Source organism: Mirounga angustirostris, unplaced genomic scaffold (assembly GCF_029215605.1).
Source record: "Mirounga angustirostris isolate CCGP_5_RB_7025 unplaced genomic scaffold, mMirAng1.0.hap1 SCAF_2, whole genome shotgun sequence".
NCBI classification, from domain to species: domain Eukaryota; kingdom Metazoa; phylum Chordata; class Mammalia; order Carnivora; family Phocidae; genus Mirounga; species Mirounga angustirostris.
The window spans coordinates 40,423,580-40,436,389 of record NW_026991710.1 but is presented as its reverse complement, the minus strand read 5'-3'; the positions used below and the strand labels follow the sequence as shown (position 1 = coordinate 40,436,389).

At 39.3% G+C, this 12,810-nt stretch overlaps 1 protein-coding gene across 9 annotated transcripts in view; it reads left to right on the top strand.

Moving 5' to 3' along the window:
• The window catches only part of FRYL (FRY like transcription coactivator), a 259,892-nt gene that overhangs the window by 225,117 nt on the left and 21,965 nt on the right, over positions 1-12,810 (top strand). For 6 of the 9 annotated variants that reach the window (XM_064584457.1, XM_064584460.1, XM_064584459.1 and 3 more), the window contains 5 exons: positions 906-1,067; positions 1,194-1,269; positions 1,593-1,780; positions 6,465-6,668; positions 7,262-7,429. In XM_064584457.1, coding sequence (XP_064440527.1) covers positions 906-1,067; positions 1,194-1,269; positions 1,593-1,780; positions 6,465-6,668; positions 7,262-7,429 — 798 coding nt within the window. The remainder of the gene's footprint in view (positions 1-905; positions 1,068-1,193; positions 1,270-1,592; positions 1,781-6,464; positions 6,669-7,261; positions 7,430-12,810) is intronic. The other 3 variants (XM_064584461.1, XM_064584458.1, XM_064584462.1) reach the window with 1 other exon arrangement.

Genomic DNA, 12,810 nt, shown 5'->3' with positions numbered 1-12,810 from the left:
TGTATGACATGCAGATAAGCTTGACTGTTATTTTCAAATGCAAATGCAAGACAGTTCACAAAGCCAGAGTAAATATAAATGAGTTTTGGATAATCATAGAATTTTTACTGATAAAAATTTGGAAACGTGTTATACATCAGACTGTGGTAAGAAGCTACATAGATACCTTCCTCTTTGGAGTTGTTACTTAGCTTGAATATTTGCAAAAGCACCTTACTGAAGCACATACAGCAATACGCATGGAAAGAACACCAAAATGTTAATAGATGTTAAATCTGAGTGATAAGATTACAGGTAGTTTTTTAAAGATCATCTTAATATTTTCTGAGCTTTCAAAGAGGATATATTTTATAATCATCGGCGGGGGAAGATGAGGAGGTGGTGGTTCTTAAAGAAAGCAGATCTCTGTTTAAAATAGGAATAAGCTGGGCAACCCTCTTGGGTCCCCTTCCTCTTGGGGAGCTTTATACTGTTGCTCAATAAACTTTGCTGCCCACCAAAATAAATAAATAGATAGATAGGAATAAGCTCTCTGATAGGGTTCTCAGAGAGTCATTTTCAATAAAGTGAAGTCTTCTGACTAAAAAAGAAAAAAAGAAGACATCATGGGCGGCACCTGGCTGGCTTAGTTGGAGAAGCATGCAACTCTTGATCTCAGAACTGTGATTTTGAGCCCCACGTTGGGTGTAGAGATGACTTAAATAAATAAATAAACTTTAAAAAATAAATTTAAAAAAGACATTATTACCTTTGATGTTTGTAACATCTACTTCATGCTAAGTAATCTTTCACCTTTTGTTGTTTCTGTTTGTAAGAAAAAAAAAAAAAAGTCCTCGTAGATACACTCCCAGTTCTTTAATGCTGAAATATCTGAGTCAGACACTGTCATTTTTGTCTCTATGCAGACACCAATTATTGGAAACAAATACGGCGACCAGCCTAGCGCAGCTGGGAGGAATGGGAAACCGAAAGTTATTGCCGTTACCAGGAGTACCTCCTCCACTTCTTCTGGTTCTAATTCTAACGCCTTGGTTCCCGTTAGTTGGAAAAGGCCACAGTTATCACAGGTACATAAAAAACCATCAAAAGTGAACATTTATAGAAGAATCAATTTTGTTGTATGTATGACAGCTTGAGAATTTGCCTTACTTATTGGTGATCCTAACCTTTGAATTTTTTTTTTTTTTCCTTAGCGAAGAACAAGAGAAAAGCTAATGAATGTGCTTTCTCTCTGTGGTCCAGAATCTGGCCTTCCAAAGAATCCATCAGTGAGTAATCACAATGGCATGTGTAAAGGTTTTAAAAATCCTCTTGTTCCATGAAGAAATGCAAATTACTCCAGCTTCTTGCTTGCCTTTTCTAACTTCCCTTATTTTATGGCATTAATTAAGAGTGAAAAAGATATTACTTGTCTCTGTGGTGCTTGGCAGTTATGGTAATGAAGTATTCAGCCGGTTAGACGGTAGCATGAAAACCAGATTAAAGCTCTGAGTTCATCGACCAAGGAGGCCTGTGGGGGCTTCTCTCGGGCACCAGTACCTCAGACGCAGAGTGACGAAGCTGACGGGTGGCTTTGCTTTCTTTCTCTTTGGCCGGGGGTCAGGTTGTGTTTTCTTCTAATGAGGATTTGGAAGTCGGGGACCAACAGACCAGCCTGATTTCTACAACAGAAGACATGATCCAGGAGGAAGAAGTCGTCGTGGAGGATAACAGCAGTGAACAACAGTTTGGCGTTTTTAAGGATTTTGACTTTTTAGATGTTGAATTGGAAGATGCAGAGGTAAGGATGTGGGCTCTCCATTATCATATTTATAGTTTGCAGTTGCAAGTGTATAAGAATTAAGGATTTGACCGTAGGACCATTACTTGTTAAGGTCAGTGTAAGGTGAAGAAGGTAAAAGTTTGGTTAACTGGGTGATGGGGATTAAGAAGGGCACTTCTGATGAGCACTGGGTGTTGTATGGAAGTGATGAACCACTAAGTTCTATCCCTGAAACTAATACTACACTATATGTTAACTAATTGGAATTTAAATAAAAACTTGAAACTGTATACACATATACAGACATACATAAAATTTTTTTTAAAAAAGGAGGTAAAAATCTAAATTGGGAACAAATGTGACTAGTACAATTAGTCAGTAGCAGAAGTAGTCTGAAACAAAAGAGGAAAGAGGAAATCTAATTTTTAATTTTTTCCCCAGAAAATAAAAAGTGAAAAATGGGTTTCTTCCAAAGTAGGTCTTTAATTTAGGGTGTGCTTAGACTTAAATGTTTTGCATGAGCTAAACAATTTAATACGCAGCAAAATGGTAAAAAAAAATATATTAAGATTTATTAAACACCATTTTAAAGTATAAGTACAAACGCTTACACTAAATTAAGTTAAATGAACTTACATGATTACGAAGGCTTCGGCTCTCCAGAACTCTCTCCTGTGGCAAGCGACCGATACTCTACCTGTGATGTCCTCACCATTTTCTTCTTCATGACATAGCCAACTCCCTCAAATGACTCATCTCATTTAGCACCAGAGGGCTTTCTCCTCTAAATTGATTCAGTCCAGATTAAGTTGATAGTTGTGTGTCAGTTCAGATGATTTCGAGATGGAAAATCTAACTCAAAAGGTGGACTTACTAGCTTACAGACCTGAGATAGGCCAGAGGTAGAGCTTACTTAGATATGGCTCAGTGAGGTCTCTGATTATTTCTCTGCAAGTCTCTGCCAGATGGTTATGTCCACATGCAGCAGTGTTCAGAGCAAGTGAGGGTCACTTCAGAGATGCTCTTGTGCTGAAGAAGTGAAGAAGTTGCTCTCCTAAATGTTTTTAGCACACTTCCCATCATATTATTGGGCCAAACAGGGACATTTGCCAATTTCTGAAACAATCATTGTGGCAAAGAGAACAGGATCGTCCCGATTGTGTTAGGCTATTTAGGGACCTATTCCTGTAGCTCAGTCCCCTAAACTTGGAACTCCTAAACCTGAAACGTTTATGTCACATGGGTTTGAAAAATGTGCATTCTAAAATTTTTATAAATATCTGTATTTGAGAAGCCCAAAATGCCTTGTCATCTAGTACCCATACCATGTCAGTTGAGATACCTTTCTCCAAAGAATTTAAAGTCACTCGGGGCGCCTGGGTGGCTCAGTCGTTAAGCGTCTGCCTTCGGCTCAGGTCATGATCCCAGGGTCCTGGGATCGAGCCCCGTATCGGGCTTCCTGCTCAGCGGGGAGCCTGCTTCTCCCTCTCCTACTCCCCCTGCTTGTGTTCCCTCTCTCACTATCTCTTTCTCTGTCAAATAAATAAATAAAATCTAAAAAAAAAAAAAAAAGTTCTTAAAAAAAAAAAATTTAAAGTCACTCATATATAATTGTATGCCTTCATTAACCCTCATGAAGGGATGTTTCCTTTGGCTCTAATAGGTGAGGGGGAATGAAACGTAATGGCCTGAGCCATGTCACAGTGGTAGCTGCTGAGAGACCAGTTTAGGGAGGTCCTCCTCTGTGCTTCAGCCTCCCCTGCACATGGGAGGATATGCACATGGTGGCTTAGGGTCGAACCAAATGCCTTTGCACTAGCTTGGGAGCTATACCGGATTCTGTGGAATGGCTCACCATTGACATGTTCCCAATGAACACGGGAGCCCCAAAACAAGTATTATTCAGCACCTCGTAGGGCAGTGGCTTTTAAAGTGGTTTTTTTTTTTAACCATAATGCATAGTTAATACATTTTATATCATGTCCAAGAATTTAAATACACATACATTTAAAATTAAAGTTTCAGGTGACTGGGTGGCTCAGTCGGTGAAGCCTCCAACTCTTGGTTTTAGCACAGGTCATGATCTCATGGGTCCTGGGATGGAGCCCCACGTGGGGCTCCATGTTCAGCAGGGAGTCTGCTTGCAGATTATCTTCCTCTGCCCATCCTCCTGCTCAAGCATTCTCTCTCTCTCTCTTTCTTTGTCTCTCTCTCTCTCTCTCTAAAATAAATGACTGGCTCAGTCAGTGGAGTATGTGACTCTTGACCTTGGGGACATGAGTTTGGGCCCCACATTGGGCATAGAGATTACTTAAAAAAAAAAAAAATGCAGCCTTACTCTATCTAATATGCATACTGATGTTTCCTATTCTCTTTCATTTTTTTTTTCCAAAATGGCAGGTCATCACCCTCTAAAATTGATTTCACATCCCCAATTTGAAAAACATGTTGTAGGAAGTAGGACTGGCTTGAATAATCAGGCAAGAAAGTGTGATGGATTCAAGAGGCCTGCTGCCCTACCTCAAGGGCATGAGCAGCTTCTAAATTCTTTTGTAGTTATTGACTTTTTTTCATTTGAGAGTTTAAAATTTCTAAAGGCAGACAGGCTCTTGACATGTTTGTAATGGTAAGGTTATTTATTTTGTTTGTTTGTTTGTTTTAAGAACTCTATAAATGCTTCCAAGTTCATCCCATACCCTAAAACGTCAATAGTAATAAATATGGCTCTTTTTTTTTTGAGAGGGAGAGTGGGGGGAAAAGGAGAGAGAGAGAGAGAGAGAATCCCAAGCAGGCTCCATGCCCAGCACAGAGCCCAGTGCAGGACTTGATCTTATGATCCTGAGTCCATGGCCTGAGCTGAAATCAAGAGTCTGGTCCTTAACCAACAGAGTCACCCAGGCGCCCCAGTAAATATGGCTTTTGAATAGAACCTTAGTCAAATTAAAGATGTTTAATGTAGTTTTTTCTTTAATTCAAGTCAGTGATTTGGGGAAAGTGGTGTTAATTTATGCCTCATAATTAGGCAAATCTTTAAAACCTAAATATAGTCTTGCTTAAAACATGGTAATAGGAAACACTTTGCTACAAAACAAATGGAACTCTTAATTAAACTTCTAAAATACCCCCAACCTTGAAAGCTCCCCGTGTATATTCATTCATTCACCAAATAAAGACTGAGGGCTGTTGTCGTGTGTTGCCCTTACTCTGTGCTATGCTACATAACAATATTTGAAATACCTTGTAGGAAGATAGCTTTTCAAACTTTGACCTGCAGGGCCTCTAACAGCCTGAGAAATGGGGAGAAATCCAAGGGCCAAGTGGGCAGAGCTCCTGGCTACCTTTTTTCAACCAGAGCAGCCTGGATTTTGTTCATCAGTTTTGCACAGTTGACTTCCATTTTGAATCTCATTTGAAATAAGTATTCCTGGGGTGCCTGGGGGGCTCAGTCGTGAAGCATCTGCCTTCAGCTCAGGTCATGGTCGCGGGGTTCTGGGATCGAGCCCCGCATCGGGCTCCCTACTCAGCGGGAAGCCTGCTTCTCCCTCTCCCTCTGTCACTCCCCCTGCTTGTGCTCTCTCTCTCAAATAAATAAAATCTTAAAAAAAAAAAAAAGGAAAGAAAGAAGTATTCCTTTTCTTTATTAAACAAAAGGATTTGAAAACCTCTATTTTGGACAGTCCCTCTTGAGTAAAAAGGAACACAAATAAATCCTGTTTTGCTGGCCAACTCATTGTAATTTGTCATATCAGGGCTTAAGAGAGAATATAAGAATTACATCCTTGCAAAAGGAGGATCAGTTTAGAGTAACAGAAACATAACTTATATAAATCCATAAAAGGCATGAAATTGAAATCTGTCTTATTTCCTCTTGACCTTCTGAAGTTGTAAAAGGTTATGTTTTGATCTTGATTTTAAACTATTTTATAGCAAGAAATGGGTTTAGCCAGAACCATCCTGCAGACTAAAATAATTGTGACCCTGTATGTTGTCAACTGAATGTGGGTATTTTAAGTCAGTTTTGCATTGTATCAAGTATTAAATCCATGTAAATTTTGAAGATTTTCTTAAAGTTTGTGTTGCCAAAGTGTATCATAGAAATGTTGTTTTAAGTGTCTGTCTCTGACTTCTTCATAATATATCTTGCATAAAAAAGTAATTTGAATCACATGTTGGCTTCCTACTCCGAGCTTAATCCAGAGCTTGAATCAGTCTTTGGGTTTGAGAAATCACAAAGAGTTTTCCCCCCAAGGTGTAGTGTATATTTAAATGTTTGTCTTCGTTCTTTCTAATTCTGTGTGTTTTCCTTTTTGCTAACCAGGAACTGCAGGTAAGTTGCAGCCTGGTGTTGTGGACTGTTTATGTGTTGTCATTTGTGATGTATTTGTCTTCTTCGTGGTCTCCTTTGTGTTTGTGTGTTAGAATAGAAATGGCCTAGCTTGTAGGTTTAGTTGGTCCCCAGTCATGCAAGATAGAAAGTCAAGAAAATTATTTAGTTAAAACAGGCTCAGCCAAATCTTTGACCTCTTTAAGTATAAATATTTAATGATGTTTTAAAAGTTTCGAGAAATTGAAGGGCTGATTGAAACTCTGCTTATGAGGATGCATTAAGTATTTCTCATCTTGGTTCATGTTTTCCTGGTGTATTATGTTGACTATATTCACATGTGTCTGGGGTCTTAGAATTCATGTCTGACTTTTCCAGGGTGAAAGTATGGACAACTTCAACTGGGGAGTCCGCAGGCGCTCACTGGATAGCATCGACAAGGGGGACACTCCGTCCCTCCAGGAGTACCAATGCTCCAGCAGCACGCCCAGCCTGAACCTGACCAACCAGGAGGATACAGATGAGTCGTCAGAAGAGGAGGCAGCGCTCACAGCAAGCCAGATACTCTCACGCACGCAGATGGTAAACAGTCACCTTCCAGAGCGAAGTTGGTCTTGCTTCTTAACTTCCGATTTAGTGATTACTCTTGCTTGATTTTCCTGATTTTCATTTCACTTTGGGTAAAATGCACGTGCTGAAATGAAAATACCAAATTGCCTTGCTAGGGGAGTGTTCTGTTCCTGACAGAACGAAGCATCTACGTTGATGCTGCACACCCCTTAGCAGCTGAGGCCGTTCCCTCCTCTCCTGGCGATGGCGAGTCTGCCTCTAAAACTAATAGTACACTGTATGTTAATTAAAAACATAAATTAAAAAAATAAGATCTAGGACAAAAAATACGAATTTCAGTTCCAGGTGAACGTGGTCACATGGAGCTCCTCCGCGTTGGTAGTTGTTCGGTGACATTTACCCTGCATGAACGGGTAGCTGCTCGTATCAACGGCACCGATTCCGTCGTAGACAGAAGGGAGGGCAGAGGTCATTTTACAAAGTCAAAGAAGCTCTTTCTAACGAAGCTCCCAAAATATCTGATGATCTAGAATCTGTTCCTTGTGGCCTTTGTGACCATCACTGATTTGTGAATGAATTCCTTACTTTACTGTTTCTCCTTTTAGTTGAACAGCGACGGTGCTGCGGATGAAACGATACCAGACCATCCCGATTTACTTCTTCAGTCGCAAGATTCCACGGGCAGCGTCTCCACCGAAGAAGTGCTTCAAATCCGAGATGAGACCCCAAGCTTGGAGGCTTCTCTAGATACCGCTAACAGCCAGCTGCCTGAGGTGGGGCGAAAGGCGGGCTGGTGCATGGCCAATCTGGGCTCTCTCTAGCACTCTGTTACATCCCGTGCTTTTCTTTCAAAAGCGTTTTCACCTGATACACTAATGATTTGATTTGTTGACAGTATTTCTAACCTGTCAGGTTGCTTTAAATGAAATAGTCAAGTCTGATAATTAAAAAAAAGTTGCTGGATTAAGGAAATGACCTACAGGTTAAAAATAATCGTGAGTGTTCTGAATGAGCATTTGGTGTTGCAGAGTGATTTAGGTCAATGTACAGACGCTTCTCTGGGGATGGTGAGCATCTTCTTTGGCACTGTATCTTCTTTGAAGGACCGCTTTTGTTTTTTCTTCTCTTTCTGCTTTGTGTTTGGGTTCATGTGATTGGTGCTATGATTGGGATTAAAACCTCAGGCCAGCTGTGTTAGTGGTTGGTTAAATGAAACCTTTTAAAAAGACTTTGGAACTACTAGTATTATGACTTTTGGAAAGGCCTGTGAGAAGTAAGCCAGATTCCAAGCTAATGACTGACCCCAAAAATAAGTAAGTATTAGTTTTCTTAGTGTTTTTTTTCCTTAAGATTACTATAGATACTCTTTTTTTCTTTTTTTTTTAAGCTACAATTGCTACAGTTCTGTCATATGTGCTTTAATGCTTTGGTAAGTATTAGGAAAATATTTTTTTCACAGTTAACCAAATTAATGTTGCTAGATCTCATTATTTTAGTTAGTTGAATTCTCGTGTTCTTATTAGGCTGATAGTGTATTTTACATTTTTAACAGTAACCACAGTTTGAGATGAAGGCATTTTGGCATTTTTTAAAAATATATGGCTAGTATGGCTTAAGTTTAGATAATTCAACAAATATTGAGATTTTCCTATATGCCAGGCACTGAGTTAGGTGCTTGAAAGATGAATTAAGGTATGGTGACCCCTACTCTCAGGGAGTGCATTGTCTATTAAGGAAGACAGAGAAGGTTGGGGGAAAAAAAAAAAAGGCATTACATTTCCATGTAAGAAACTTAACAGCCATGTCTGGGCTTTTGTGAAACCTCAGGAGAGACTGATGAGCTGTACATTGGGGTGATGGTGGTAAAGGACAGGCCTCATGGCAACTGGGACATTGCAGGCAGAGGGACAGCATGTGGAAAGACATGGCAGCATGATATAACATGGCTATTCAGGTAACAGCAGGAAATTGAGTATTTCTAGAGAATGAAATAGGAGGAGAAAAAGGAGAGATGGTTAGGGTCTAAGATGAGACGGGGTCCTCCATGCCATACTGAAGACTTAGACTGACCTCAGGATGATCAAAAGCCATGAATTTTCATTGTTTCAAGAGATACCTGTTGTGTGACAAGCACCGTGCCAGATACCTAGATGAGCATACAGGGCATGCAAGTATTCAGTGATTTAACCCATATTTATGGAGCCCCTACTGCTTTGCTGGTCGCTATTCTGGGCACTGGGCATATGACGCCATGTGGAACAAAGGCTCCCGGTTTTATGGAGCTTAATTGTAGTAAAAGGAATGATAAACAGGTAAGACAAAGAAAATAGAAATAATATATCAGAAGGTGATCATCCTCGTAGTCATACTAAGAAAAACTAACAGTAATGTGGAATTGTGAGAAAGAAAGGGTGGCATTTGAGGTGAAACCTAAGTGACAAAGAGATGTGGAGGGAGGGTATCCCAGGCTGGGGGGGCAGCAGCTACAAAGGCCCTGGTGTAGCCGAAGAGCAGGCCACCAATGAGGCTGAAGCACGGTGAGCAGGAGGGGCTGCGTAGAGGAGTTGGTGGGGGGGACCTAGAGCCACATAGCAGGTAAGCATTGGAGGATTTTAGGCAGAAGAGGGATACGATCTGATTTTGTTTTTTAAAATCTCTCTTTTTGTGTGTGGAAAAAGGAAAGGAAGTTCTAGTACCCGTCATGTGGAGTTTGCGGTCTAGGCGCCTGTCATCAGGGGAAGGCACAGTCTGGTTTGTGTTTTAGTGAAGTCTTTCTGTCGGAGGTGTGGAGGGTGGGCAGGAGGAGACTGAGATGGGGAGATAAACCAGAAGAAAATTAGCAAGAGATAATGGGGCCTGAAGGAAGAGTGCACAAAATGAGAAATGTTTCCAGGAGAGAACTGACCAATTTAGAGATGCACTGTAAGTAGACTGTATTCCTTTCAGTTGTGGGGAGGCTTTTTATGTGAGTGTTAATTCCTAGTTAATAATCTATCAACTGTGTCTGGTTTGGATCATAGCATGTAAAAAGGTCTTACTAGAAACAATGGAAAACAGACTGATACTAGAAATACCTTCTTAACAAAAGCAGTAAGGTTAATGGTTTTGTGTTGTCATTTTGTTTACTTGACAAATGGGAAGTCTTTTATTTTTGGTTATTAAAATAGCTATAATCACAGTAAACTTCTGATAGAAATCACTCATTTATTGGAAATAAATTGGAAATTCACATGTATTTCCATATATATGGGGAACTGTGTTATTTCAGATGGGACAGCCATTCATCCAACAGGACTGTATTTGATGGCTTGTTTCCAAGGCACTATAAAGTTCCTGATGATCTATTTCTTTTCCTAAAGGAAAAACACTTCACTTTACTGGGTTTATTTCCTGTTCCAGTCGTGGGTTTCATTTTCACTATAAGCTTTGTGACACAGGTGAATGAGGATGAAGGAGATATTCGTAAACCATAGTATTTCATTTAGAAACAGTTCTGTTGACTTTAAAATTATCACCAAAAGAATGGCTGTCCTCAGGAGAATATTAGGTATTTTAGCCTAACTTGTTTTTCCCTAGTATGCCAGATGGGACAAATGACCTCAAATTGTCCTTTTTTAAAAAGCATGAAAACACCAAGATAATGAAATAAAACCATAATTCTGTTTTTTAAAGCAACTTCTTAAGAAGAGGAATTAATTTTAATGGGTGAAATACTTTGAATTAAAGGGAGAATCCATTCCTAGAATTGTCTGAGAGTTTTTTTCCCCTTAAATTATGTTAATATCAGGAAGATAAAACAGAAGAGGCCAACGCATTTCATGTCATGACAGAAACTTCAGAGCCATTTGCTCCTTTCTTCTCTGTAATATATATAAATTACACTCTGAGCTGTTAAGGGATTAAGTTCTTCACTTGCTTTTATTAGAGAAAACTTCACAGAGGAATTTCTTCTAGTATTTAGAATAGTTTAGATACCAATTCATGGATGGCAGAAATTATTTCTTATAGGACATGAATCTTTGAATGTAATGGGGGGACGGGCTATGTGTACATACAGGCATCATAAGATAAAGTTCAAGAAAATTTGATTCTCATAATGTGCACATAACAGTGGAATCCATTCCATTAGCCCAAAAGCACTCTCTTCATGAAATCTAGGTGTTCCTAGAAAATTTCGGCATATAGTATATGTTAATAACTACAGATAAAACATCTATTTTCTAATTATTATTCAGTAAGAAATGTCAACCAAATACAAGTATAAACTAATGAAAAGTGAGGACATTTAGAAATTTGGTGGGTTATTTCAACATGGTATATTCAAATCGATGTAGAGGGAAAGATTAATGCTAATAGAATCTCTAGGTGTAGAAATATCTCTAACACTATCACATAAACTATCTCTCCAAATAACTAATGCTTACCACTTTAAATGGCCAAATCTCTTTTTAAAAAGTTTCCGATGCAAACAGAGTGTATTGAATATAAGTTTTTGGAATTATTAAGGAATGATTGTCCTATATTATTTAAAAAGTACTGTTCCGTGCAGAGTCAGAATTTGCTCCCTTCCCTGCTTCACTAACTCCAGGCCAGTGTTCCCGTAATAGCCTTCATGTTCTCCTGCCACGTTTCTGTGCCATTCCTGTCTTCTAAGTCCTCTTCCCTGATAATGCTGTCTTGGTCCGCTTGGGCTGCTAGTACAAAACACCAGAAACTGGGTAGCTTATCAACAATAGAGATTTACTTCTCACAGTTCTAGAGGCCAAGGAGTCCAGGATCAAGTTGCTAGCTGATTTCATTGTGTGGGGAAGGCCTCTTCCTGGTAGCCCTTCTTGCTGTGTCCTCGCATGGGAGAAAAAAGAACTAGCTGGCTCTCTGGCCTCTTCTTGTAAGGGCACTCATCCCATTCCTGAGAACCTAATCACCGTCCAAAGGCCCTATATTCTGGTATACCACATTGGGGGTTAGGGTTTCAACATAGGCATTTTGAGGGGATAAAAGCATTCAGTCCGTGACACCATCACTAACCCATCTTTGTCAAAACTCATCATATGTTGTTTCCTCCAAAGAGACTAGTCTCCATGCTTCAACTAGCTGTGATTTTTCCCTTTTTTGAGTACCAGTAGTCCTTTGTATATTACTCATAATATTTACCTTACACTTAATGTACTCTAGATGATTATTATTTGCATATTAGACTAACCCCATTATTAGGTTGTAAACTAATTGTAGATAGTTATTGATTTATCCCAGAGCACCCAGCCCAGAATCTGGTCAAAATCCTTCACTCATTTTATGTTATAGATGAATTTTACAAATGTATAAACTGAGGCCCAGACTGGTCTAAGGTCAAGGGCTGTTTCACTTACTTTTCATGTTTTGGAAGAAAAATCCCACTTTGACCCAAGAAGAAAAGAAGCTACCACACAACTAAGTAGTAACTTAGGACTAAGCACCTTTGAAAAGAGCTGATCTTTACTCCTCTAAAACTGAGCCATTAGTGCTTATTTTCAAACCAATTAAATATACATGTCCATTAAAATTAGTGTTGACGACGGAATAGGAGAAGACATTTGCAAATGACAAATCTGATAAAGGGTTAATATCCAAAATCTATAAAGAACTTACCAAACTTAACACCCAAAAAATAAATAATCCAGTTAAGAAATGGGCAGAAGACACGAACAGGTATTTTTCCAAAAAAGATATAAAGATGGCCAACAGACCCATGAAAAAGATGCTCAACATCACTCATTATCAGGGAAATACAAATCAAAACCACAATGAGATACCACCTCACCTGTCAGAATGGCTAAAATTAACTCAGTAAACAACAGATGTTGGTGAGGCTGCAGAGAAAGGGGAACCCTCTTACACTGTTGGTGGGAATGCAAGCTGGTGCAGCCACTCTGGAAAACAGTATGAGGGTTCCTCAAAGAGTTAAAAATAGAACTACCCCATGACCCAGCAATTAATTACACTACTAGGTATTTACCCAAAGGATACAAAAATACAGATTCATAGGGGTACCTGCACCCCGATGTCTATAGCAGCATTATCAACAATAGCCAAACTATGGAGAGAGCCAAAATACCCATTGAGTGATGAATGGATAAAGAAGATGTGGTATATATACAATGGAATATTAATCAGC